The sequence below is a fragment of the Mus caroli genome, chromosome 4 (genome assembly GCF_900094665.2).
Source record: "Mus caroli chromosome 4, CAROLI_EIJ_v1.1, whole genome shotgun sequence".
NCBI lineage: Eukaryota > Metazoa > Chordata > Mammalia > Rodentia > Muridae > Mus > Mus caroli.
In genome coordinates, this window is record NC_034573.1 from 57,385,902 (window position 1) to 57,412,144 (window position 26,243).

The 26,243-nt window shown below is 52.5% G+C and overlaps 1 protein-coding gene across 6 annotated transcripts in view; it reads left to right on the top strand.

Annotated features, from left to right (window-relative positions):
* The window catches only part of Col27a1 (collagen type XXVII alpha 1 chain), a 119,720-nt gene that overhangs the window by 79,059 nt on the left and 14,418 nt on the right, over positions 1-26,243 (top strand). For 5 of the 6 annotated variants that reach the window (XM_029476283.1, XM_029476282.1, XM_029476285.1 and 2 more), the window contains exons 28-47: positions 4,064-4,117; positions 6,949-7,002; positions 7,457-7,501; positions 7,590-7,634; positions 7,855-7,908; positions 8,669-8,722; positions 9,381-9,434; positions 11,513-11,566; positions 13,009-13,062; positions 16,061-16,168; positions 20,188-20,215; positions 20,468-20,475; positions 21,396-21,449; positions 22,266-22,319; positions 24,017-24,073; positions 24,176-24,229; positions 24,716-24,769; positions 24,995-25,048; positions 25,708-25,761; positions 25,837-25,944. In XM_029476283.1, the coding sequence (XP_029332143.1) occupies positions 4,064-4,117; positions 6,949-7,002; positions 7,457-7,501; positions 7,590-7,634; positions 7,855-7,908; positions 8,669-8,722; positions 9,381-9,434; positions 11,513-11,566; positions 13,009-13,062; positions 16,061-16,168; positions 20,188-20,215; positions 20,468-20,475; positions 21,396-21,449; positions 22,266-22,319; positions 24,017-24,073; positions 24,176-24,229; positions 24,716-24,769; positions 24,995-25,048; positions 25,708-25,761; positions 25,837-25,944 (1,101 nt within the window). Of the gene's footprint in view, positions 1-4,063; positions 4,118-6,948; positions 7,003-7,456; positions 7,502-7,589; positions 7,635-7,854; positions 7,909-8,668; positions 8,723-9,380; positions 9,435-11,512; positions 11,567-13,008; positions 13,063-16,060; positions 16,169-20,187; positions 20,242-20,367; positions 20,476-21,395; positions 21,450-22,265; positions 22,320-24,016; positions 24,074-24,175; positions 24,230-24,715; positions 24,770-24,994; positions 25,049-25,707; positions 25,762-25,836; positions 25,945-26,243 lie in introns of all 6 variants that reach the window. The other variant, XM_021159800.2, reaches the window with a different exon arrangement.

Below are 26,243 nucleotides of genomic sequence, written 5' to 3' on the forward strand. Positions count from 1 at the left end.
GAGCTCTGGGCCTGAGGTTCCATTTGGGGCAATCTGTGACGCTCAGGAGCACTTGATTGTGTCCTTTCTGTTCTTAACCTGTTGCATACTTGATCAGTGAGTAACCTCTGTAGGTTCTGGAACTGGGAACACAGAGGTCAGCAAGGCAGAGAGCAATCTGTCCTCAGGAGTGGTCACGTCATAGAAAATCTGATAAATCAGGGATGTCTTTATGGGAGTGTTTGAGGCTTTCTGGCATGACTGAGGCCAAAGAAAGTTTCCAGAGACTCCTAAGGCAGCCTAGGGGGAATAGTAGTAGGGAGGGCTGCAGGAGGTATGTGGTCAGGAACCCCAGAGTTGGATATACCCCTGAGGGTGGCTAGGGGCTGCTCTTGTTTGGAATAAGTGATTGGAGTAGATGAGATGTGGAACACTCACGAAGACAAGGACAAGGCTCATCCCTGGAGTCAATCAGAATAGAGTGATGAGGGGCAGTACCATCCAATCAGAATAGAGTGATGAGGGGCAGTACCATCCCTGGGAAGATCTGGGAATGATGAGTTCTGATAAAGCCAGAGGAAGGAGCTCTGTAGTGCTGAACAAGAGGATGCAGGCACTGTTGATGACATGACCTGGTGGTGGGGTTTCCCACGTACCGGTTCTCTGTGCTGAGAGAAAAGGCAAGCCCATTTCTACCCTGGTTTGTATACCAACTGTATACTGGGTGTGTGGACTGCCCGGTGGGTGCAAAAAGGGCAGGAAACAGATCCCATTCTGAAACTTGTCTCTATCCAATGGAGTATCAACAAAATCATTCTCTCGGCCGTTGAGAGGTATTTACTGAGCACCCGCTGCATACCAGGCTTATGTCAGGTACTGAAGAGAGGCAGTAAGGGATTCATACAAATAAAACCTGGACGTGCATAGCCATCACCAAGCATGTGCCAAGCACCAGGTGGCTGCATCCTCCCCACAGTCCTTTGAGTCAATGAAAAGGTGTCCCTGGGCAGACCCACCTTTTGGGGTCTCAGTCACATGCATTGTTTGCCCTGCTCATGAAAGGGGAAAGCCACATCTGACTCGAGATTTAGGGCCAGGACTGTGGTGGAAAGAAGGAGGAGGCAGAGGATAGTTTGCAGTCCAATACTCAGCCTCCATCCAATGTTCAAAGCTGGAATGGTTAGAGCCCGCTGGCATGTAAGATGCCCACTGAAACCTAAGCCCAAGAGTGCTTAGGGTCTGCCATTAAATTCTTTCTTCTGGGTCTGAGGAGATGGTTCATTTGGAAATCTTGCTGTGTAAACATCAGGATCTGAATTTGGACCCTTAACATCTGTGAAAAAATCTAAGTGTACTGGTGATCACCTGAAACCCCAGTGGTGGGGAGGTGGAGCTAGGACCAGCCTGGGGACTCAGTGATCGGCCAGCCAGCCTAGCTGATCAGCCAGCCTAGTCATTCAGTGAGAGACCCTGCCTCAAAAAATAAGGTGGAGATTGACAGAGGGAGACACCCGGAATTGACCTCTGGCTGCCCCATGTACGCACACGCATCTGTGTGAACCTTCACACCTGAGGCTTCCTCTACCTCAGTTTCCCCAGCTGTCAGCCAGCGTCATGCTGCCATCACCACTGAGGTGAGAAGTGGCTGGTATGTTGTGTGCTGTCACTCCTGAGCACCTCATAGATGTCATCGGCTACTTGCGAGACACAATGCATGCCACTGTAATGGTGTCTACCATTGAAGTGTCATGTCTGCTGAGCATTTTCCTGTCCTGTTAACTTCCTCACTCTGCACTCTGAGCTTAATCCCAAACTAATGGCTGTGTAGAGGGAGGCAGGTCCTCAGACCTGTTGAGGATGCTGCAGGTCCCTTCGATGCCCACCAGCCTGAGGGAGAAGGGACGTTTGCCATTCTTGCTGTAGATGAGGACACTGAGGCGAGGTGATTTGCCCTAGGCCTCACAGCTAGTGGTCGTGGGACTGTGCCCTGCTGTGGTCCAGTTCCCTGGCCTTGGGTCCTTCACATAATTTAGCTCATATGGAACCTAGCTCCTGAGGCCTCGGAGGGTGTGCTATATGCCTTCTGAGAGAGCATTCTGGAAAGCAGCCTGTTACTACACCTACCAGCTGCTTGCCTGCTGCCTTCTTACCGTGCAAGCCTGGGGTTGCTGGTATGTCAGGCTGCATGATGGCCATTTTGCTCCAGCAGTGGCAGACCAAGTGGGTATGTGGGCTAATATGTCTGCACCTCAGGGCTGTAGGAGCAGCAGGATGGGGCTGGGCTGCTCACTGGCATCCAGAAGATGAGGCTGCCCCTCTCTAGAAGGCTCCTGCCTCCATCACAGGGTCTAGCTGGCTGGAACAGAGGGTTATCTGTGCTCTCTGAGAACCCTGCCGAGTTTAAAGGACCCAAGCTAAGTGGCCATTCTGATTCTGCCCTCACCTTCCTATTTGCTTCTTGTTGTTTCCTCCCTCCTTCCTTTCCTGCCTCCCTCCCTCCCTCCCTTCCTGTTTGTTTTTTAGATAAGGTCTCACTGTGAAGTCCCAGCTGTCCCAGAACTCAGACTAGGTCAGGCCAGAGAGTCTTAAACCCTTTCCACTCATGACTCTTCACACAAGAAACGTTCATGCAACTCTGGATGTATAGCTTTATAAAATAGCTCTACAGGTCAAACACCTACTGACACTAAGTCACACAGAAATTCCCTTTGAAACCGTTGTTGGTGTCTGAATCTTTTCACCATCTGTTAAATATGGAAGCAAGCTTGCATACTGCTGAGATGGAAGTGCTTGTTAACTTTTACATAGAGGATTACAGCTTGGCTGAACATTTGATACTGCTGGACCTGGGGCGTCCTCGCCAGTTTTCAGAGTTGATTGGCAGATGTTTTAAATTTAATCATCAATGCTGAAAATTCTGCTTTGCACAAATACATAATAAAAAATGGCAGAAGTGTATTTGGGACCATTCAGAAATTGCTGGAAATGTTGTTCTAATTCCAAGCCAAACTTCTTCAGTGAATGATTTTTTTTAAAACTGGAACTCAAATCATCAAAGCAGTTTTTAAAACCAAACATTCTAATACAATCTAAAGATATGTTAATTTGACACCTGATATCTCCGCGCTGAACGTGGTGGTAGGAAAATATTTAAAGTCTTTGTTTTCCTTTATTGGAGTGACATATTTGTGTGCAGACAGAAATGAGTCAGAACATTGCGGTTTAGAACAGATGCTTGTCTCAGATCTGAGCACAGGTATCCCCGACAGTGTTTGCTGGGATGCTTGCTGGAATGAAATGTGCAGTGTAAACTGCGTGTGTTATATGGTCATGGCCACGGATACAGTGGAGTCATATGATACAACACAGGCGAGCACAGCCTGAAGGGTCTGACTCACGGTTTTGATTTTAAATTGGTTCATTTTATACATTCAGAAGCCTCTAACTGCTGCCAGTCTTTTCCTCAGCCTCCACGTTCAGTTACATGACCTCAGTCTGGAGTCTCCGGCCACAGTTTAGGAAACGGAACTAGGCTGGTCTTGAACTAGGCTGCTTCTGCCTCAACCTCTCTAATGCTCTGAGTACAAGTGTGAACCACTGTACCTAGCTCAGGCCTATCCCCTGATCTCTGCCTCGCCTCCTGTCTGTCCCCACTCCGACCCAGAAGACTATGATGAGGACACAATGACATGATGCCTCCTCCTCCTCCTTTCTCCTTCCCTAAGGCAGGATGCCTCAGGTTGAGGGAACCTACCCAGGGCTGTGTGGTGTTAGCTGGGACAGAACTCAGGCGCCCTCTGAGGAGAGAAAGGACACAGGGATGAAAGAAGGTGCCTATCCCACCACGTTGCTGTCACCTCTCATTGCTGATTGTGAGATTGGAAAAAAACGGCTTGTCTAGGGAGGCTCTGCCAATCCAGACCCCCAGGACACTAGCCACACCCAGGGTCACCGTTTGCCAGGAGCTTCTCCCAGCAGGCCCAGAGTGCCTACTTCTCAGTCCTGTGGCTGCTGGCTTCCCCACCCCACCGATGCTCTCAAGCCCTGAAGGGACTTCTAATCGGTTGCTCTCTCTTTACCACAGGGCCCTCCAGGATCTCGAGGCCTGCCAGGCATGAGGGGAGCCAAGGGGCACCGGGTAAGCAAGGACACTTCTGCTTCTTGTCGCCTGCCCCACACTGGGATTTGTGATTTCTGTCGCACTGGCCAGGGGGCCAGGCACAGCCAGAGTCTGATGCTAGAAGCTGAGCCAGAGCCATCTTCCCAGCCTGTGTCTGAGTATCACGCTTGGCCATCCAGAGGGCACAAAGGAGCCTCGGTCATTCGTCACTCATTCTGCCACTGTTCCCACTATGTGAGCCACCATTGGAGGCAGCCACATGGGACAACAGGGCAGGCCTTGTTGTCTTGTGACCTGGGCATAGGTCACATACACCTATTGGCTTTTAACAGTCAAAGCTATCCACTAAAGGTAGTGTGGAGCCATAGAATTTTAAGACAAGTTCTCTTCTGAGTACAGTAGCCTAGGGGAGTCACCAAATCTTTGTGCTGTCTGTCACAGTCAGTAACTTGTTTCACCTTAGGCATTACCCTGCCAGGGAAGTACTGTTGCCCTCAGAAAAATGCCAACACAGATAGCTTATGGCACTTGCCTCAGGCTGCACAGCTGCACAGTGATGCTACCTCAACCTCCCTAATGCTCACTCAGAGTGCAGGTGTGAACGTGGAGAACAGCTGGAGCTGAGATCTGAACCCAGAGACTCTAACTCGTTGACATACCAAATGTAGTCTCCTTTTCAGTTACAAGGCATAAATGGAATGGCCTCCTACCCTGGTGTGAAGGCACATGGCCCACTTGTGAAGAGGAAACAGGATTGTGCAGGCTGCCCAGGTTGTTTACCAAGCCCTGTGTGGGGTTCTGATACCACTCTCCTATTGGCTGCTTCTGGTTTTAAGACACGGCCTGAACTAGACAGCCTGAGTAGCCATCTTGTGGTAGGAAGATGAGACATTGCTTTGGCCACTAGGGTCTCTCCTAGCACCCATTCCTTCTGGGTCTCTTAAGTGAGACAAGGCCTAAGGGTTTCTGGGTATCCCCTGACCTAGCTGCGGGGTGAACTACGGAAGCCTGGGCCGTCCACATACAAAGAGTACGCTGTCCCCGCACCTCTTCCCAGCAGCAACTAGAAGACTCTCCCCACCGATACACATCCCAGTTGAGAAAACCCAGACTCCTCTCAGAGTATTCAGGACAGGAGGGGACATCCAAGGACCAGAGCCCATTTCCTGTGAAGTTTGGCCGAGGTTGAAACATGGGATCAGCCTTGGGGCAGGGGCCTAGAGAGGTGCCCACTGCACCTATGAGGTCTGAGTTCTAGCCAAGCTTGTCCTATGTCCTTTGGAAGGCTCGTTGTTCTCTGGGTCTCAGTTTCCCCACGGGTGCCATGCAAGATCTGACAGGCTCTGCTGGCTTTCCTGCCCATGTGTAGGGTGGGCATTCTATGCTGAGAGAGAGGGTCTGGAGACAGAGGGGTGGCCCGTTAGCACTCTGTGAAAGAATGAAAGCGCCTGGTCAGCTACCATGAGTGGGACCAATCTCTTGCCTTCCCAGCTTGTGGCTGTGCATCCTCAAGCTAGTCTCTTTACCTCTCTGAGGCTTTCCCAATCTGTTGAGGTGGGGAGTTCCTATTGAAGGGCTGCTGCGATATGGAATTCCTGGTGCTACCTCTGAGCTTTCAGAGTAAGCTCTTCACCTTGGACATCAGACAGCTGATTTCCCCTTCTTCTCAGCCTCTGCTTTTCTTTCTGTAAAATGGGCTTGGTTGGGTATGCAGACCCAGTTCCTTACCAAGAGCTTCGACCTTAGGGTGGCCACAGAGGCTGTGTTTCCCTCTCTTTCCTTTTGCCTTTTCTCTGGGGGCTGTGGTACACTGGATTTTCTGCCCCTGGCAGGAGTGACTCTGCTGAGCCCAACCTGGCCCAGCTGGAGGGCAACCCCAGGGTGGTTTGCTGATGTGGCCTGTGGGGAATATCATGTGGCTCTGATGGGAACCCTAGCATCCTGCCATAGAAAAGCCTGCCTGAGACACAGGGAAGGAGGTAGCTGGGAGACCTTCAGGATAGGCTGTATGGTATCATAACCCTGAATAATGGCTGGCCACCCATGGTGGCTCCTCCATGCAGGAGAGATGGCTCTTCTTTCTCTACAACTCAGCCCTGGCTTCTAGATGTTGTTCTCCTCAATGCCCCACCCCATGTACAGCCTTCTTGGAAGGCAAGCCTAGACGTTCTGGCCCTCTTATTGGCTCCTATGATAGAGACTTCACCTCCATCCCAATAAACAGCGGCAGACAGTGGGGCAATAAGCAGGCATCTGGTTGGCTTGGGTTCTGATTCTGATTCTACCCTCAACTACCGACCACAGTCAACTTCACTTCCATAATCAGGCCCCTTTCCATGCAATTACTTTCTCTGTGACAATGTCTCATCCTTTCTCCTAAAAGGCTTTGATCCCAGGCAGATTAGTCATGTGCTGCATCCCTCAGGCCTCTGAGCCTCCACTCCAAGGGCTGTGCCCTTCTATCAAGGTGTGAGATTGTGTCACATACAGAGCCCAGAACCAGGAGCATTTCTCAAGTCCAGCCCCATCTGTGACCTGGGATGTCCCGCCCCTACCTGCCTTCATCTCCCCAGAACTGGGTCACAAGTTAGGGAGGGAATAGGAGGCAGTAAGCTAAAGCCTGGCTTTAGACAGACATACATTGCATTTAGGGTCTCCAGCTGACTTACACAGGCTGTGACCTCTGAAGAGCCTCCCAAGCCATTGCAGATGACCCACCTCAGACTGTGTATGGAAGAGGAGGAGGAGGAAGAGCCAGAGGGTCTGGGCAATCTCTTCCTCCTAGTGCACAGTCCAGGGGAGACCCCTGCCGTCCAGGCCACTGTGCTGGAATCTTCTTCCTTTTCCAGGGCCCTCGAGGACCTGATGGACCAGCTGGGGAGCAGGGATCCAAGGGCCTGAAGGTACAGACACCCCCATGTTACTCCTCCACCTTCTAGACCCTGCAGAATGATTCAGGGCCTGTTCCCAGCAAGTCATTTTGTCACTATCCAGCCTTCTGCTGCAGAGAAAGAGAAAGAAAAAGAGAGGGAGAGGGAGAGAGAGGGAGAGGGAGTGTGTGTGTGTGTGTGTGTGAGAGAGAGAGAGAGAGAGAGAGAGAGAGAGAGAGAGAGAGAGAGAGAGAGAGAGCGCCATGGGGATCACATATGCCCTCCACTGATCCCTTCTGTGGGAAAGGTTCTTGGTTCCCAACCCCAGCACCTCTGTAGTGACTGTGGCAGCCACCCACCTTGTCAGATCTTAAGTACGCCCACAGGCAGTGGGTTGAGGAGGACACTTGGTCTCTTGGGACCCCTCCTTTATGTAAGTGGTCCTCAAGAGCCTCTCTCCTACCTCTATATGTTCTGCTTCCCACAGGGTCGTGTAGGACCTCGGGGCAGACCTGGACAGCCAGGACAGCAGGTATGTCAGTCTCTGCCCATACCAGGTCCCTTTTCCCTCCTCAGTTTGTTGTGACGCATGCCTCTAAAGATGCCCACTGTGTTTCCAGGGTGCAGCTGGTGAGCGAGGCCACTCAGGTGCAAAAGGCTTCCTTGTAAGTAGTATTGATTCTGCAGATTCTCAATATGGCTGTGGGGCAGGTGGGGAAAGATTACCACAAGTTCTTGACCATCATGGGAACCTACAAGTGACCTTCTCTCTCAGCTATAAGGGTGAAGTGGGGATCTGGATAGACCACAGGACTAGCCTGAGGTCAAGGGAGAAGCATAATGGAGAAGTTTGAAGAGACTAACGTCACCTGTGCTTTTCCACAGGGCATCCCTGGTCCCTCAGGCCCTCCAGGTGCCAAGGGCCTCCCAGGAGAACCGGTAGGTATCTATCCCCTCTCTCTGGTACCTCTGCCCTGAAAGACTGTTCTCCATCTGATTGTAGGAGGGACTGTTGGCCAGGTAGACAGATGGGGAGGGATAGAAAGGATAGGGCTAGGCATGGCCTGTAGGGGTGGAGAGCTTGGCTCTGAGTTCTAGGGTGAGTTTTGGCTTCCTTTGCCACTGAGTCTGTTACTAAATGGAGATAGCTGGGTTGTGCTTACTATATGGCTGTGAAGATGGCCTGAGAAATGTATAGACACCACACTTAGCGTTCAGAAAGGCAGGAGGCAGGAGGCTAGAGAGTCCCCTGGGAAGAACAAAGGAAGCCATTGACACATAGCTTGTCCTTCAGAAGACGTCCCAAGAGATGGGTTTGGGGGAAGCAGAGGAGCCTTTTCAAGAAGGCTGTGAGGAGCCAGACTGGAGACCCAGAAAGATCCTTTGAACCCTAGAAGGCCAGGGGTAGTTGAGGTTGGATGGGAGAGAGCAGAATAGGAAAGGGCATAGTAATTAAAGTTCCAAAGTTGTCTGTTGTAGTAGGGCTGAGGTGCAGGGTGAGACAGCCCTACGGGGATTCACTTGGATGCAGAGGAGACCCTGGAAATGGATGAAGAGGAACTGGATATGGCTGGGGATTGGGTGTATGGATCTTCTCTTTCAATTACCATGCCAGACCATGTGGCTCAGCCTCCCCACAGCTCCCCCCATAGGGGAGACCCAGGCTGCCTTCTCCTAACTGTGGTCTGTCTGTCTCCAGGGCTCTCAGGGACCTCAGGGGCCAGTTGGTCCTCCAGGAGAAATGGGGCCCAAGGTAAGTGCCAAGGAGCCCTGGTTTGTCCTTTAGTGCCGCTGGGGCATCTCAGCCCTCGTGGTCTGCATCCCCACCTGCTGCTCTATCCCTGCCCTGCCCTACAGAGATGGTTAGGTTGGTGCTACAGAGTTGAAAGTAGAACCTACAGACAGCACATCTATGCAGCACACAAGGGTGAGGGGTTGGGAGCCTCCCTCACAGCACTGGATGAGATCTAGGACCTTCCTGGGAGGTCCTCCCCACCTCCTGCCTTGCTAAGACTGCACCTTGGTACAGAATCATGAACAGAGCCAACCCTTACCATTCTGGCCCAGTGTCAGAAAGAAGCAGGAGAGGCCTAGGCCTGCCCCACCATTGGCCTCTTCCTCCCCACAACCTCATGCAAATCATGGATTTTCCTTGTCTGTCTGCCAAAGGCTCCTGTGTGGTAAACCGCACTCGTGGGTAGGCAGAGGGTCCAGCTGCTGGGTAGTATGAGGCTCTGCCGGCTTGCAGCCAACCCTATAGTTTTGCCAATACTCAGAAGCTGCAGGCTAACCCCACTTCTGCAGCTCCCTGGTGTGACCTGAGCACACCCCTTGCTCTTTCTGGGTCTTTGCTTGCCTGAAGCAGGGGGCTGGCCCTTGCTCCAAGACAGCCCAGTGACTCTTTCTTTCAGGGACCGCCGGGTGCAGTGGGAGAGCCTGGCCTTCCTGGGGACTCCGGAATGAAGGTGAGACAAGATGAAAGATGGGAAAATGACTTGTTGACACCAGTTCCCAGCTGGCGGCCTTGTCCTCTCCCTGGAGGAGGAACAGACCTTTCTTGTGCTTGGGATAATGGGGTCTCTGTCCTGGCTAGGGAGTAGACCTGACATACCCACTGTAGAGTTCCCAAGCAGCTCAGAGCCCCTGCACTGTCCCCTGCCCAGCTGTGCTTTTTCTGGCACCTGTTTTGGTCCCCCTACTGGGGCATCTGCCCCTCCTGGTCTCCATGATACCATCAGCACTTCGGCACAGGTGACCCCATTAACTGTGAGGACACAGGCACCTATTGATACCCAGCCCTGGGGAGCCCCCATCTGTCTGCTGCTATTGGAGAAGGACCCTGCTTATCCTGCAGAACTGAGAGCCTAGGAGCATGCTGGCTCAGGGGCACCTGCCGAGGGACTGTAGGACTGGAAGCAAATCATTCCTGTCCTGTGGACCAGTGTCCTGTCATTCTAAGGGAGCTGAACCAGGCCTGGAGCTCCTGGCCTTGGCTCAGCTCTGCCTTATTTTGCCCAGGCAATAAAAAAAGTCATCTATGTATAAAGTGCCACTCACATAGAGTGCGTAGTGCATAGGACTGGCTTCTTCTAGTCAGGACTGTGCTGGTGCACCATGTTCCACTTCCTAGTGCCCAGACATCAGCAGGGAGCATGGTGTGCATGTCTACAAATGAGCAGGACTCATTGGAGAACTTTCAGGAGAGGGTACAGGCGTTCTGGCTCCCCCCTTTTGGTTTCTTACCAAATCTCAAGGAAGAGGGAGGATGGTTGGTGTTCATCAGCTCTTCTCTCCAGCCACGGCTGCCCTAGTCATGCCACCCACTTTGACCTGAGTCTGTCATTTGGGCTAGCTTCTCAAGGACAACACTGTTCTTTCAGGATTTTGCAAAGGTTCAGCTCATTTGAATGAAAATGTGTTTAGAACAGCATAAGCAAGTCGATGGCAGTGATGACGGTGACAATGGTGATGCAGTGATGGTAGTGGTGATGTAGTGATGATGGTGATGCAGTGATGGTGGTGGGGATGCAGTGATGGTAATGCAGTGATGGTGATTATGGTGATGCAGTGATGGTGATGGTGGGGATGCAGTGATGGTGGTGATGTAGTAATGGTGATGGTGATGCAGGGATGGTGATTATGGTGATGCAGTGATGGTGATGCAGTGATGGTGGTGGTATTGGTGATGCAGTGATGGTGGTGGTATTGGTGATGCAGTGATGGTGGTGGTATTGGCAATGCAGTGATGGTGATGATGCAGTGATGGTGGTGATGGTGATGCAGTGATGGTGATGAAGTGATGGTGGTGGTGATGTAGTGATGGTGGTGGTTATGGCAGTGATGATGATGGTGAGGCAGTGATGTTGATAGTGGTGATGCTGATGCAGTGATGGTGGTGTTTCTGATAATGGTGATAGATTGATGGTGGTGGGGATGGTGATGATGATTTTGGTGATGGCGGTAATGCAGTCATAATAAGTAAGGATGATGATAATGGTAGTAGGGATAATGCTGGTACTGGTGATGACAGTGGTGGAAGGGATAATGATGGTGTGGGTGGTGATTATGGTTTTGTGATTATGGTAATGGTGGTGACACTGTTGATGGTGTTGATGATGCTGATAGTGGTGGCCATGCAGTGATGATGGTGAGGATGGTAGTGGCGATGGTAATGATCTTGCTGGTTGTGATGGCAATAGTGGTTATGGTGGTGGTGGTTGGGATGGTGGTGGTGCTAATGTGGTGGTGGTAGTGGTTGGGATGGTGGTGGTGATGCTGATGGTTGTTTTGCTGTTCTGGGTCCTAGTAGTAATGGTAGTAATGGTGATGGTGGTGGAGGTGGTCCAGCTGCCTAGTGGAGGAGCATCCCATGACCAGGACTTACCTGGAGCAGGGGTTTGGACTTAAGTGTTATAATCTCTCTATGGTTCTCAAGAAGTAGCTTTTTCCAGTTTCTCCAGTCCTAGTCAGAGCAGGAAGAAAGGCTGGCAGAGGCTAAGGCTGGCTATCCACACTCACATGGATTGTGTTTGGCCTCTCCTAGGGTGACCTCGGACCTCTGGGCCCCCCTGGGGAGCAAGGTCTCATTGGGCAGCGGGTAAGTGAAGTACATTTTCCTTCTAGAGCTCCCTGGTCACCTGTGAGTGGTGGGCAGGAGAATGGCTTGGATCAACCCCCAAAACTCTCAGATTCCCCAACTGTGGAAACAGCCCAGGAGTCCTGACAGCTTTGTCTGGTCTCCCTGGGTACCCAGCATCACCACAGAGATATTTAACCTCCAGATACTTTCCTTCAAATATGTCTTCCTTCCGAAACTGTTCTACAGTTAGCCTTCATCTTTCCAAATGAAATCCATGAGATTGCCATGCCCTAAGAAGCCCCATGAGACCCCAGCATCCCTCTCTGTGCTCTGTGAATGTAGACTCATGGGAATTGTAAGGACACAGCCCGTATCCTTGGCACCTTACAGATAGGGCAGGAAAGGCTCAAGAGTGAGTGAGTTTGTGCAGTCAGTCTTCAGGGCACCAGGTCCTCACCCCATCTCCTCAGCCTCCCTCCATCTTCTCTTCCTTATGATGCCCCAAGTTCCCAGTACCCAGTCTCCAGAGGGAAACTTACCCACAAATAAGGCAAAGAGAGAGGGAAGGCCCCAGGCAGCATGGGAGAGCTTAGAGTCCAGAAATGCTAGCTATGCTTGGCCACCAAGCTTGATCAGTTGAGAAAGATCCTGTGACCCTATCTAGACTCAATAAGTTTGAGAGGCAGATGAGTATTCCTTTAACACACACGGTGTACTAGGCATGGGAGCATGGAGTGAGTAACAGAAGACCTGTCTAAGGGAACTGATGTTCTAGTGGATTGATTATTGATGTCTGCCATGGGCACAAGATGGGCAGAATCTGCTCACTTGCCATATCTTTGCCATTCCTGCATTTGCCAACCTGGGTCCCCTGCTAGCTCTGCCTCTGGACAACTCTAAATTCTAAAACCAGAGGGAGATACCAATTTAGGTTGGCAGCTGTTTGGAGAACTGGGGCTTTTCCAGCACGGGGAGGACCAGCAGGGACATCAGAGAAGGCCTTGGCATTCTTAGCATCTTTCTAGAACTTACCCACCCAAGTCTACCAATTGTCCTTACATTCCTCATGTGAGATGAGGTTCCAGGAACACTTATTTCAGCTCTCAGAAGGAGGCCCAAGGTGGCTGACACCCTTGAGTGTGTCATCCCCTTCCCTGAGAGCCATGTTTTCCAGGTAAGAAAAGGATTCCTATAGAAACTAAGATCCTACTTGAGGTTACAGAAACACTGCTGATGCTGAGGTTGGCATTGTCAGAAACCATTCTTACCCACCAGACCACACTGGCTTCCCCAGTCCAACGGCAGGTGCCTGGTCCATAAGGATCTGAGGCTCTTCTTCTGCCCCATAGAAATCCACTCGTTCAGCTTCTGAGAGCCAGTGGGTTCCTGACCCTGGCAAGGGGGGAGGAAACGCACCTTGCACTGCTACCCAGTAATACCTCCCCATCTTTTTCTCCCAGGGAGAGCCAGGCCTTGAGGGAGACCATGGCCCTGTGGGGCCAGATGGGCTGAAGGTGAGTTGTCTGGGCCAGGATCTGGGAATGTTCTCTAGCCCTGCTCTAGTTCCCTCAGAACACTGAATTAGCAGCTTCTCCCCAGCAGCGGAAGGGAGGTGGGGTGGGGTGGGGTGGGGTGGAGTGGAGGAATCAGCAGGGTTTCAAGGCTGCCCTTGATCTACCTAGGGCTTTCATATCCTCTCTTTCCTAACACCCTTAAAGATGAAAAGTTCTGACCATCACCAGGGGTCCATAAGCCAGCATTCAGGGGGAACTAGGTACGATCGATCGATCGATGCTGTGCCCTCTATGAGTCACGTCCGTTGGTGCTTGAAGTCAATGTTCAGATGAGGAAACAGACTCAAAGAAGTTAAAAAGCTTGCTGTAGACACACAGCCCAGTATTTGTATACCCAACATCCATTCTGAAGGAGAAGGGGAAAATGAGGCTTACGGGAAGACAAGGTTCAAAGTCTGACTGTGAGTGAAGGATCAGCCGATTGCAGGAGCTTCCGTGGGCACTGCTGTTCCCTGAGGGAGTTGTGGGCTCTCACCTGAGCCCCAGGTGGGTCCGTGATAGTAGAAACTGCGGGTATCAAGTAGACACAGCCCCACCCTCAGTCCCCGGCCTGCCCCCAATCCAAGCTCCGCGGGTAGGCTCTCTATGCTGACCTGGTCACACCAGAACCCCAGAGAGACTCCCCCTATCGTGTATGTCCCTCTTACCTGCCCCCCACAGATCTACAAAAGCACCTCAGCTTTTCTGAGTCTCAATTTCACAGCCACAGAGCCAGGCTTCCATGCCCTAAGCTCCTCACAGTCAGTCACCCAGGGACCAGAGAGCACTTCTTCTGGCTGCCTAGTCAGCGCTTCTGTTTTCCTTGCAAGTGAAATCGCACCCCCTGCCGGCCACTTAACCGCTTTCTCTTGGCCCCAGCTCTGCAGTCTCCTGGTACAGCTGGGGGGGGGGTTTGCAATGTGTTTAGAGACCTCATTGGCCGGGTGCTGGCCACGCCCAGTGGTCAACAGGCCTAATGTTGCAAGCACTGTGTGTGCAAGAAATGTCGATTATGGTATACCTTAAGGGCTTGCTGCGAATTAATTCATCCAGGTTGATCCAGCAGTTTCCCAGCTAGAAACTGAGGCCGGGGGGGGGGGGGTCACAGCCTCCTCATCCCTTCCTAGATGGCCACTTTTGTCCTGGAGTTTTTGCCCCGGGGGGCAGGAGAACAGGTCCAGGCTTTGCACAGTCTCTCTATTTCTTGCTTTTGACAACTCTTGCCTCTAGCTTCCAAAGCCAATCACACTGTTGTCCTAAGACTAGACTGGTCACTTGGGTGCCTAGCATCTTTCTGATCCTTGGGTGGTCCTGGGAGAGACTGCTTCCTATACTGCATGTCCAGGGGTCACCACTGTGCAGTGAGCTGCTTCTCCAGTGGTCGCAGCACTTCACAGAGCTCTCATGTGCAGTATCCCTGTTGATAACAGTGGAGGTGGCAGTCACCCTTAGCACACACTGCCCCGGGCTGTGCTGAGTAAGATACATGGTCTCCCTCGGTTCCACCTATACAAACGAGGGACCTGGCTAGAGTTACAGAGTTACTGAGAGTAGTGAAAGGATTGTGACCTGGGTATGAGGGAGACTCGGTCCCCGGAGCTCAGATCCCTGCCTCTCTATGGACTCAGTTCTTCAATCTGTGGACTGGGAGGATTGAGAGAGGCCACCCAGAAGGCTCTCTGATCCTTGGTAGATATCTCCAGAGACCCTTACAGCCCATTCTCATGGGCTCCACAGCACCCCATTTCCAGCTGTGTAGGAGTCATGCCATGAATAGTCACTGGAGACTGGTTCTGGCCAGGGCCTGGGCCTAGCTTAGCTACCTGGAGCAACCAGCCTACAAGTGAGACAGCAGGTGGCCAAGATGACAAGCCAGAAGCACAGTCTCAGAGCCAGGGGAGTCTCTGAGAGCCAGATCTGGGCCAGCAGGTCTCTGTGCCAGGCTGTGCTGGGACTCTGACAGGCTCAGTGGAAAGGGACCATGTAAGCCATCCTCGTGCCCAGTGCTGCTCCAAGCTGGCCTGTTCCTCAGTTCAAGCTGTCCTCTCTCATGTGATACCTACAGCTGTTCCCCAGGCCAAGCTGGAAAGTACCTACAACTCTGCATGCCAGTCTCATTTGCCCGAAGGTCAGGCTCCAGCCACCACATCTGTATCTCGACTCTCTCTTCCTGACCAGGCCAAATCAGATTCCTTCTGCCTTTCTCCCACAGCTGCTCTGAGCCCCGCATGCAGTTGTCAGCACTGTTCCTATCCAAGGCCACTCCCTGCAACCCCTTCCTCTAAGTGGGACCTTCTGCCCTCTTTCTTGGGACCTGCAACCGTCACAGCGAGGCCACACGGACTTGCTGCAATCTCTTTGCCTATCATCCCTCTGGAGATGGGCTTGTGATAGACAGTCCCTGACCCTGAAGATGCTGCTGGAACTATAGCCCACACCCTGCCCTGGTGGAGCTCAGGCAGCTCAGCTCTGCCCAGGGCATGAGGGAAAGATGGCAAGGCTGGCATGCAGAGCTAGAGTGCACGCACCCATAAGGTGTGTACCCATGACATGTTGCAAAACCAGTGCTGTGGAGAACCCAAGACACCTGAGCCTCGGGCTCCTGAAGCCCATGCAGGGGCTTCATAGGTAAGGCTCTTAGAGTCCTCAGTCTCAGGGACTCCTTGCTACACTTTCCTTACCCACAAGAACTCCTCCCTTGGGCCCCTGTTTTCCAGGACTTGGTGCTAACTGCAGATTAGCTGTACCCACTTGGGGCCACCTGGCTTGACTTAGCTCTGCCTCAGTTTCCCCATTGGTAGCAAACACTAAACAAGTACCAGCAGGGAAGGCTCTGGTGAGGATGACTCCGGTACCGAAGGCATGTTGACAACTAACAGGCTGCCTGAGGTTTTTGAGGCCTTTGATGACCTTGTTTTTAACGTTCTCTTCTCTGTCTTCCTCCTGCCCCCTGATCCAGGGCGACAGGGGTGACCCAGGGCCCGATGGCGAGCATGGTGAAAAGGGCCAGGAAGGGCTGAAAGGAGAGGATGGGTCCCCTGGGCCCCCAGGCATCACTGGCGTCCGGGTGAGTGTGGAGCATCCAGCAGCATGGGGCTCTGGGTGAGGGATGCTCATAGCTGTCCAGGCCTCCCGAGAAGTTCTCTAGTTTGCCTCTTTCCTGCTCCCTCAGGAGAAACTCTGTTCCATGTGGCCCTGTAACCTCATCTCCTCCAGCCCCATACCCAGCCTTTTTTCTCTTCTCCTGGGACGAGCTTGCCCTACCTCTGGGCCTTTGCACCTGCTCCTCTTGTTTTGAGCACACTCGCCCTTCTTTCCTGTTCTTATACCCCTGTGTGCCTTCAGTCCTCCTCACACAGAGACAGTTCCTGTCCTTGGAAGCCATCCTTGACCCTCGGCGAGGTCTCTATTTTTCGGGGTCATTCAGGACTTTGCCCGGCCTCCTAGTCCGCTCAGGCCTCAGTGTGGAAAATTTAGAAAGAATGTATGCCGAGATGATTTTGAGTTCTAAAGTCCTAAGGTCACTTTCTCACTCCCCAAGGAGGTCAAGATCTTGTGTGATTTACATTTGTTTTCTTATGTGACATCGGAGAGGTCGCACATTATTCACTGAAAAGACAGCTCTGCCCCTCACCCTGGTAGAGTCTTATTCAGTCTTGACCACAAACATTATGAGTATCTTCCCTGGGCGCTGGCCCCTGGTAGAGGAGAGAACCTATTTTGTTTCAGTGTTTGCAGACAGCATGCCAGTTCTTTCCAGACTGTTCTTTAATTAGCAAGTATCCTTGAAGGTTGGGAGACTCAGACAGTTAAAGGAACCTGGCCCAGGCCACACAGTAAGAAGTGGCAGAACCAGGATTTGAACCCCTGCATGTACATCCTGTCTGTCTGCAGTGGACTCACTGGAATTCAGAGCCTATACAGGCTGTGGGGGAAAGGACGTATGGTAGATAGGACATTCTGATACTTGACTGATGGCTTGGAGCTTTACTGTGTAACAGTAAAGTGTGTATGGAGCAGGACTCTGTGGCCAGCTCAGTGTCCTGCCAGGCCCCTGGAATCCGGCCACTTTGCAACAAGCCACCAGAGAGTGTCAGGCCTGCAGGTATCCACTCTGAGCCAGCCTTGGCCTTAGCACAACTTTGCGATCCCCTACTGCCCACCCCACCATGACAGGTTCTTGCTATTGCATGGCTCAGCAGTCCATGTTTCATCTAGCCTGCTCCTGACAGCTCTTCAGCACTGAAGTGACCAGTCTGGGAAGGATCCAGAGTAGCCAGCAACATGCTGGCCGTGGGAAAGTATCTGTTACCTAAAAATAGAGCTGATGTGCTAATAGCCCTCAGGAGCAAGGGGATGAGGTCACTGCCCAGCCCACGAGTGCAGGAGGGGTGCCTGTCCGAGCCGCCCACTGCTGCTCTTCTCAGCCCTCGGGATGTGGGCAAGAAGGGCTTTAGCAGGATGGGTTGTTTCTTACCTCACTATTCCCTTGTGTGACATGGCCGTGGCTCCTAGCCCACCCTGGCCTCAGTCTTACTATGTTGAAAGTCTAGAAGGAATGTATGCCAAGATTATTTTGAGTTCTAAAGCCCTAAGGCTACTTTCTCGGTGAGGGTGTAGTTCTGCTGTGGAGTGGGGAGCAATCCAACAGGACGTATCCTAGGAACCTGAGTTCAAAGGTCAGACCTCAGTTCCTGGCTTGAATAACCCTCCTTCAGTGTGTCAGCTGGCAGACAGCTGCCCATCTCCCAACCTTGGTGTTCTCAGTTATAAAGAGAAAACGGGGAGATGGGGACACAGTCTAGTGGACAGAAGGCTTGTTCCCCGAGCATGACGGCCTGAGTGTGGATCTTCAGCACCCATGGGAACAGCCGGGCATGGCCATTGTGCACTGGCAACCTCCGTGCTATGGAATCTTGATCCTAGGAGCTTGCCTGCCAGTTGGCATAGCCAAGATACACAGCTTTCTGGTTCAGTGAGACACCTTGTCTCCAGGCAGTAAGGTTGTGAACAATAAAGAATGACATGCAGTGTCCTCTGACCTCCACATACGCACACACAGGCACGTGTACGCACATACTCAGACACATACACCTTACACATATACACACCAGCGAGTTGGGAGGAGAAACGCTGAGAAAGACAACCCTTTACAAGAATGCACAGAGAAATAGGGACGTTTAGAGGAAAAAGTATGTAAGAGCTGCTGGTGGTGGCTGAGGTTGGTCACGTGGCTGTGGTTGCCATAGCAGTAATGTGAGGTTCATGTTCCGTGGTCCCTCGGAGTTCTCATATGCCAAGGTTGGCAGCATCTCTCTGGCCTAAGTGCACACTGGGCTGTGGGCACAAGCTCTGCGCTTGGGTTTCTTTGGCATCGTGGCTAACCGAGGAATGTTTCATACTCCGTGGGTTGGAGGCAGGCTGATTACTGGGAAATAGCATTTTATAAGCCACCAGGGCCTTCCTAGAAATGTGTCTGTGGTCACACGCTATGTGATGATGCTTCATCCTTGAGGGACAGCGCATAGACCAGGGCTCACATAAGATCATACAGATTAGTGAAGCCATCTTATTTTTTCCATTGTAACTTCTCTGATGTATAAACAATGACCAAACTGCCTAGAAACACGTTCCTCAGCTGTGTCCCCAGAAGTAGTTGGCTGGTGCCTATCTGTGATAGGACCCAGCGGAGGCTTCTTTTCTAGCCCCAGCCTCAGCCTCCAGGTACTTTGATGATCTCAGGATCCCTGCCACAGGATGCTCACGCCTGGAGGGACCTGGCTCCGCCCCCTCCCACTGTACCAGTTCTGAGATTCACCCTGAGACAGGACACTGTGCCTAAGAAGCTGTGGAATCGGAGGTCACAGGATGGCCAGGGTTTTATTATGGACAAAGCAGCATTGCTCAGCTGGTGCCGTGTGGTAGAAGTAAGAGAGTTGTGCATGTAACTTAAAATCCTCCAGAGAGTGGTGAAAGGGGAGAAAAGAACAAGTCAGGTGAACGGAGGTGACATCTCTTCAACCCCGTAGATCCCAAATAGTCTTTCAACATAGTGTCAATATTTAGAGAGCATTAACGGGGTCCAACAAGATGGCTCAGCAGGTAAAGATGCTCGCTGCCAAGTCTGACAACCACAGTTCAATCCCCAGAACCCACATGGTGAAAGTAGAGAACCAACTACCACAGGCTGTCCTCTGACCTCACACCTTCCCTCTGGCATGTGATCACTGCCACACACAAAAGAGAAATAAATGAAAATGTAATTGTTACAAATAGAATAAAAAATTTAAGCTTTAAAATCATTAAAAAAAAGAAAGTTTTTTTAAACCCTCTTTTCTGGACTAAAATTTTCAGATCCACCCACAGACACCCCAGCTCAGATGTAAGTTTCCCTGGGTACACTTGATCTGTGACTAGACTTCAGAAAATGTGCAGCTGAGAACATACATTTGATGTACAGAAGGAATGTATAGCTTGTGTACTTGGGAGGGGAGTTTATTGAGGTCCCAGCATGATGCTCGCTGTGAGGGGACTCCCCCCACCCCAGGGAGTGTATAGCAGTGACTGGGATGTGGACAAGACCACCAGAGGGCTACAGCAGCATCAACTGCACACCAGTGGCACCTGGGCCAAGCCCTCCTCTAGGAAACAGGATGCCTGTCAGTACAGGGAGTCCCTAGTAGGATTCCACAGTGCCAACCAAAGGGAGGTCTCAGTACAGATAGCTGGTCTCTGTGCTTCTCATAATGGGGATGATGGTGGAGGCAGCAGGTGATCCCTGTGCTTGAAGAAGCCACCTCCACATTTCAAATGGCTGCTGTGGGTGACACTGCTGTGAATGTGCCCGTGTCACCAAGACGAATCCTTAAGCTCTGCGAGGCCACCTAAAATGCTGTGTCCATGATGCAGACCAAAGACATCAACCAGGAAGTAAGGTTCTGCTCAAGGCTGCACAGCAAGGGGACTGAGCCAGTGTGGATTTGCAGCCAGGTGTCCAGCTCCCAAGCGAGGATGCTTCTTGGAGCTGTTCCCGTTCCCTTGGTCCTGAAATTTATTTCTCCTGCTCTTGCCTCTGTGTCCCCTCAGGGTCGTGAAGGGAAGCCGGGCAAGCAGGGTGAGAAAGGCCAGAGGGGAGCTAAGGTAGGTCCCCTGCCTTCAAGGGTCACATCCCTCCCTAGCTCATCTCCTTGGGCCAGCAGCCACAGGCTGATCCTCTCTCTCTCTCTCTCTCTCTCTCTCTCTCTCTCTCTCTCTCTCTGTGTATAGGGGGGCATGGGAAGTAGTAGACATCAAGATGGAAAGGACATCCCCGGAGAACCTGGGCTCCCTGGGACCCCAGGTCTTAAAGGGTCCCGGGGCACCCTAGGACCAATGGTAAGGATCCAGGCTGAGGGAAGAACACGTGAATAGGGAGGGGTACTAGCTTTCCTATAAGAGCCACCCGCCCCACTGTTAAAGAATCCCTAGGTTTCATGTCCCAAGCCACCTAAACTCCCCAAAGCTACAGCCTTGAATTACACAGTCATGGCAGGCAAAACACATCTTGCAAACTACAGGCTGCAGTAGGTCCCTGGTGCTTTCTGTGAGTGGACACTGGGCGATCAAATCCCTGAGGGGAGAAGGATCCAGATTCCCTGGAACAGGGTGAGGGGCTTCAGGTCTCTGAGTGGCTGGGAGAGAGTCCTAGGACCCTGCTAGATTATCCTGAGGCAGAGCTCCACGTGTATGAGAGCTGAGGTGAGAGAGGACGCCATCTCGGAGCAGAGGAGGGGTCGTGGCATCTTTGATCAAGTGGAGCAAGTAGTACCCTTTCATATGGTACGAAAACTTTCATGGTGGTGGCTTCCTGCGATGTGTGGGATGTCATGGGTGAAAGCTGGGGAGATACACAGGAGCGTCCATTAGATGGCGCTTTGCCTGGAATCCAGACTCAGGTAACGCAAACATGGGTTTGCTGGAAGAAGCAGAGTGGAAAAGCCCCTTCTTAATAATACTTATTTAACTGGACGTCTCCAAAGTTTGAGCAGTAATAGCAGCTGAGCTCAGACGGCTATTAAGGGTCTGAAAAATGTCACCTACATCTTTATAAACCATGGGAGCATAGAGTAGGGAGGGCTGGGGAGGTAGGGGCCTGGGAGGAAGCCTCTTGCCTTTCACCTTGCCCACCTTGGTTCAAGACATCATATAGGTGCAAGGCTGCTGAGCTGAGTGGCTGGCGCCAGGGGAAGGAGTCACTACCATGTTCCCACTGCGGGAAGCGTACTATATACCAACAAGGGTCTTCTTCTTTCTAGGGTGCTCCAGGACGGATGGGAGCCCAAGGAGAACCAGGATTGGCTGGTTATAATGTAAGTGACACACATTTAGGGGAATCTCCTCCTCACCCTCTGGAACTTTTCCTGCATGCTGAACTCAGTCCTTCTCATCAGAGATGGGCGATGTGGGTCCCATAGCCTCAGGGAACTCCTTGACCCATAGATTTGGGTAGAGGCAAGGGTAAAATTAGAGTGAGGGGGCAGAGAGAGTTCCAGTACCCACTGGAGGTCTAGAGGCTCCCTACAGGTAGGGTGCAGGTCCCTAAAGAGAGAGCATCGTGTTCCCAGAACCTCCATGCACATCCAGGAGATGAAGGCTCAGAAAGGACAGGCTTGGTTAGAAAGGAATGAGGGCTCAGAGCCGTTAGAGACACATGCGCAGGCCAGGTCTGGCAGCTTAGTGCTTTTGGGAGTGGAGACCACACCCAGCCTCAGTGGCCTTTGCCAGACTCAGGGACTGCAGGAGACAGACAGGAAAGAGAGAAGGGAGAAAAGAAAGAACAAATGAGATGGGAGGGAGGACTAGAGAGGCAGGGAGGACTCTAGAGGGACTACAGAGGCTCAGAGTCGCCTGCCATAGCAGGATGGCTTTTTCCCATAGCTCTGCCAAGGTAGCTTCCCCTTCTTTGGACCCCAGTTTGCCCCCAGGCCACCACAGTAGGGCTCTATTATCTAAGTTGGTACAGGATTGGAAGGCATATCTGGAAAACCAGGGCCTGGAGAGGTGCAGGGCAGGGGTGGGATCCTCTTATTCTGTCCCATGTCCCCGTCTCTGAGTCCCCGTCCTTTGTCGTCTGTCTCTCATATCCTCAAATTCTCTTCAGCTCCCTCCATTTTGTTTGCCTACAGGGACACAAAGGCATCACGGGACCCCTCGGGCCTCCCGGGCCCAAAGGCGAGAAGGTAGATATTGCATCTTTAAGCAGTAGCTAGAGTCAAGGTCAGCTCTGGGGCTATGGGGATGGGGTCACATGGAGCAGGACATAGTATCCCTGCACTCATGGCTTTAGGGTCACCTGGCAGAAATGAACAGTCCCACCACCAAGTCCCTGTTACTCCCCTATGCTTGTGACAGGGGAACATTGGAACTACACAGGGAGAACTCATTCAGCGTGGGGAGGAGGGACACAGAAGGAGAAGGCTCAGGAGGAGGGCCCCAGGGATGTGTGCCCTTCCATTAGAACTCTGGAATTGGGAGAAACTACGGGGAGGTGCAGCGAGGGAAGCTTGGCTGGGTGTGAACACTGTTCACAGCAAGGAGCACATGAGGGCCCAAAGGTATAAGGGATGGCTTTTGGGTCACATCTCCAACAATGCCCAGTAGACCTGGAACCAGAATTCTGGGTTTCCCTGTCCTCCCTCCTCCCCCTCCTTCTGGTCCTCTCCCTCCTCGTGGCTGGAAGGCTTCCTAGCAGGCTGCACCCCTGCCTCCTTGTCCCTGGCCTCCCCAATCATCCTTTCTTTTGCCGACTCAGCTTCCCACTAACTAAGTCCCGCTGTGGTGAGTCACACTGACTTGGCGTGCTGTCCTCCAGCCCCTCCTCCTGCCTGCATGAGTACAGATCTACAAGTACAGCATCCCAGGCCCTGGCATGGTCCCTGAGAGGCTGTCGGGAGCACACTCAGACCCTCTGCTCTCCTTAGCCATCATAAGGCTGCCAGGGATGACACAAACTCTGGGGCCAGGTGGAGACAGAGCCCCAAGTGCCACTACCTGGGTCAGAGGCAATCCCCACAATGTGGATTGGCATACAGTAGAGGGCCATGACATCGCTAGGTGACATAATGCAGTAAGACTGCTGTCACATGCATAGCTCATTGTTGATGGGACTGTTGCTCTGTGACTCACGAGTGCCCCACAATGAACAGCTGGCCACAGACTGGCCAGGGCTGGGGGGAGGAATGGGTTGCAAGGGAGATTTGTGGAAGTCCTGCTCTTTTCCCAGGATTTCCCTGTCATTGCTGTACAGAGCAGGTGGGTGAACCCAGCCTCTTGGTGCATAGGGGTCAGCTCCCAAATAGCAGGTAAAGGGTGCTGCCGAGCCCTCTTCCTCTAGCCAGAACCCGGCCCAGGGTGTGAACCAGCCTGCACTTGTGGATAGGATCCTTTGTCTATACCAATGGCCGGAGCGAGGGGGTCACAAGTTTCCTCGGCCTCCTTTCCCTAGTCTATAAAGTTGAAGTGAGGGAAACATCACAGGGTTGCTGTAGAATCTGCAAGACAATATATAAAATGAATCTTGGAATGCCTAACAAAAGACTGTCTGGTAAACTCAGGTGCCTAACGGAGACTTTGAGGTCCCGTTGCCCTGCGCAGCTGCATTTCAGCCATCTGCAAAGCTGCCAAGAGCTCATCCTACAGTTGGGCCAGGGCCTAAGGTGGCCTGACGTGGCTCCAGGTCTCCACTGTAGTCTCTGCTCCTCTTTCAGCCTGCCCTAAGTGTCCATGTGGCATGTGGACACTGTTGCCACTATTACCTACAATGGTAGTTTTGACCACTGGTCTCAGTGTGCCTGCCTACGGAGGCTGGCCTTCCCGCCTGCAGTTCACTAACTCCCAGAGTGACCTTTGCCTAATGCTGGTTCTGTGGTGTCCACAGGGGGAGCAGGGCGAGGATGGCAAGACGGAGGGGCCCCCCGGGCCACCAGGAGATCGGGTAAGTTCCCGTTCTGTTCCCCCTGACCCGCGGGGCAGGCCTAGGCTGCTGAGAACCCACGGAATGGGTGGCTCATGGCTATCCATTGCTCCTGTCCTTCAGGGTCCTGTGGGTGATCGAGGAGACCGTGGGGAGCCAGGCGACCCTGGATACTCTGTAAGTATCAGAGCTCTACCTTTGGGGAGGGCAGAGATAGTGGGAAAGGGGAAGCCAGTCTGGACTGGACACAGACTCCTGCCTCTGCCTGCCTTTCTTCACTAGTCATAAGGAGTAGAGAGCAACCCACTATGAAGCCAGGTTAACACCATGAAGGAAAGGCCCAGACTCTCTTGAGGGCCCTCTCCTGAAGGTTACGGGGACAGAAACAATCCACATAACTAACAGATTGGCTGACTCTCCTTCCAGCATGGTCCTGCGTAACGACTTCTTCTTGGGGGTGAGGAGCTGGCTCAGTTTCCCCATTTATGCCTTCCTAGCAGAAGCAGCTGTTACATTTCCCTCTATTCAAGCAGGACTGTTGCTGGTCCGGCCACTTAGCAGCTAAGAAAACTAGAACTTAGAGGGTCAGTGACGTGGCCAGGAAGAACACGGATTCCCTGGCCACTTCTGAGGGGCCCTCACCTGTCTCTCCTTTGCTTTCAGGGTCAAGAGGGAGTTCAAGGCCTCCGTGGAGAACCGGGCCAGCAGGGACAGCCTGTGAGTCCTGTGTCTTCTGCTATAAGCAGGGTGGAGCATCAGAAACAAGCTCTTTACAAATTAAAAGGATCTGCCCTGTAGGAGGACATGAGGAAGCTCCGGGGGCTTCCCTAGAGCCTGCACCCCCAAACCCCTCCTCACCCATCCCCCTCCAGGCGGAGACTGGCCACCCTCCGCAGGAGAGAGGCCTGGAGCTGCCTTGAGTCACCTCACCTTGGTTTGCAGGGGCATCCAGGACCCCGGGGGCGCCCAGGACCCAAAGGATCTAAAGGTGAAGAGGTGAGAAGGCTGGGCTTCAGGGGTGGGGGAGGCTGAGCCCCTGGGACCGGGGCCTCAGATAGCTTAGGTTCACACAGTCAGCAAAGGCAGGGCTGGAAGGTCCCACCTCCCCAGGCTCTCCCAGGCTCTGCAGCCATCTACAGGGGCTGAGGGGATCAGCCTCTGAGTAGAAGTTGGCCTAGCCAAGAACTCAGCCCACACCTCTGCTGGGCTACAGTGAAGGAATGAGAAGAGGGAGGAGCCAGCTGAGGGATGAAGGGCAAGAAGAGAGAGACAAAATGGTCATGGAGGAGTCATTCCTTGCTGTGGACCCCAGGCCCTTGTGTTTCCTCCTGTAGGCCTGATATAAACCTTCCTCACCATGCCCTCTGGGCCCACACTCCTTAAGGACACCCATGCTCAAGACTAAACGGCTCAGGGGGCCCTGGTTTCCAGCTCTGAGGACAGATGTAGTGCCTTTGGAAAGTCTTAGCAACAGGGGAGCCAAAGAAGGCAGTCAGGGCCCAATACAGCAGGGACATCTCTGGGTGACCCTGGGGGTGGCCACAGCTGTGAGCTTTCAGGCACGTGGCTCTCTGGTAGATCACACCAACTCTCAGTGCTTCCTCCCAGGGTTCCAGGGTCCTGCTAATGTGTATCTCTTGCATTTGCTTTCTTAGGGCCCAAAGGGAAAGCCAGGCAAGACTGGGCCATCAGGCCGGAGGGGGACCCAGGTGAGTTGCCATAGCTTCTCTGTCACCTTCTATGTTCTCCTGAGAAGGTTTAACCAGCATCTTCTGTACCTCCAGGGTCTTCAAGGACTGCCAGGGCCCCGAGGTGTGGTGGGAAGACAGGGCCCTGAGGGCACTGCTGGACCTGATGGGAATCCTGGCAGAGATGGTCGGCCAGGATATCAGGTGAGCAAGACATGGGATGGCATCTGGAGTTAGAGACTTCCACGGGGCACACACAGGCATGGGTCTGAAGAGTCAGGTGGGAAACTGGGTGGCATATAGGTGGCTGATCTTTCATTCATTGGGATTCTTATCACTGTGTCTCTTTGATGCTAGCACCTGGGTCACTAGGCCATATTGCTCTGCTTCCTGGCAAGTGTGACTTTCTTCTTCTTCTTCTTCTTCTTCTTCTTCTTCTTCTTCTTCTTCTTCTTCTTCTTCTTCTTCTTCTTCTTCTTCTTCTTCTTCTTCTTCTTCTTCTT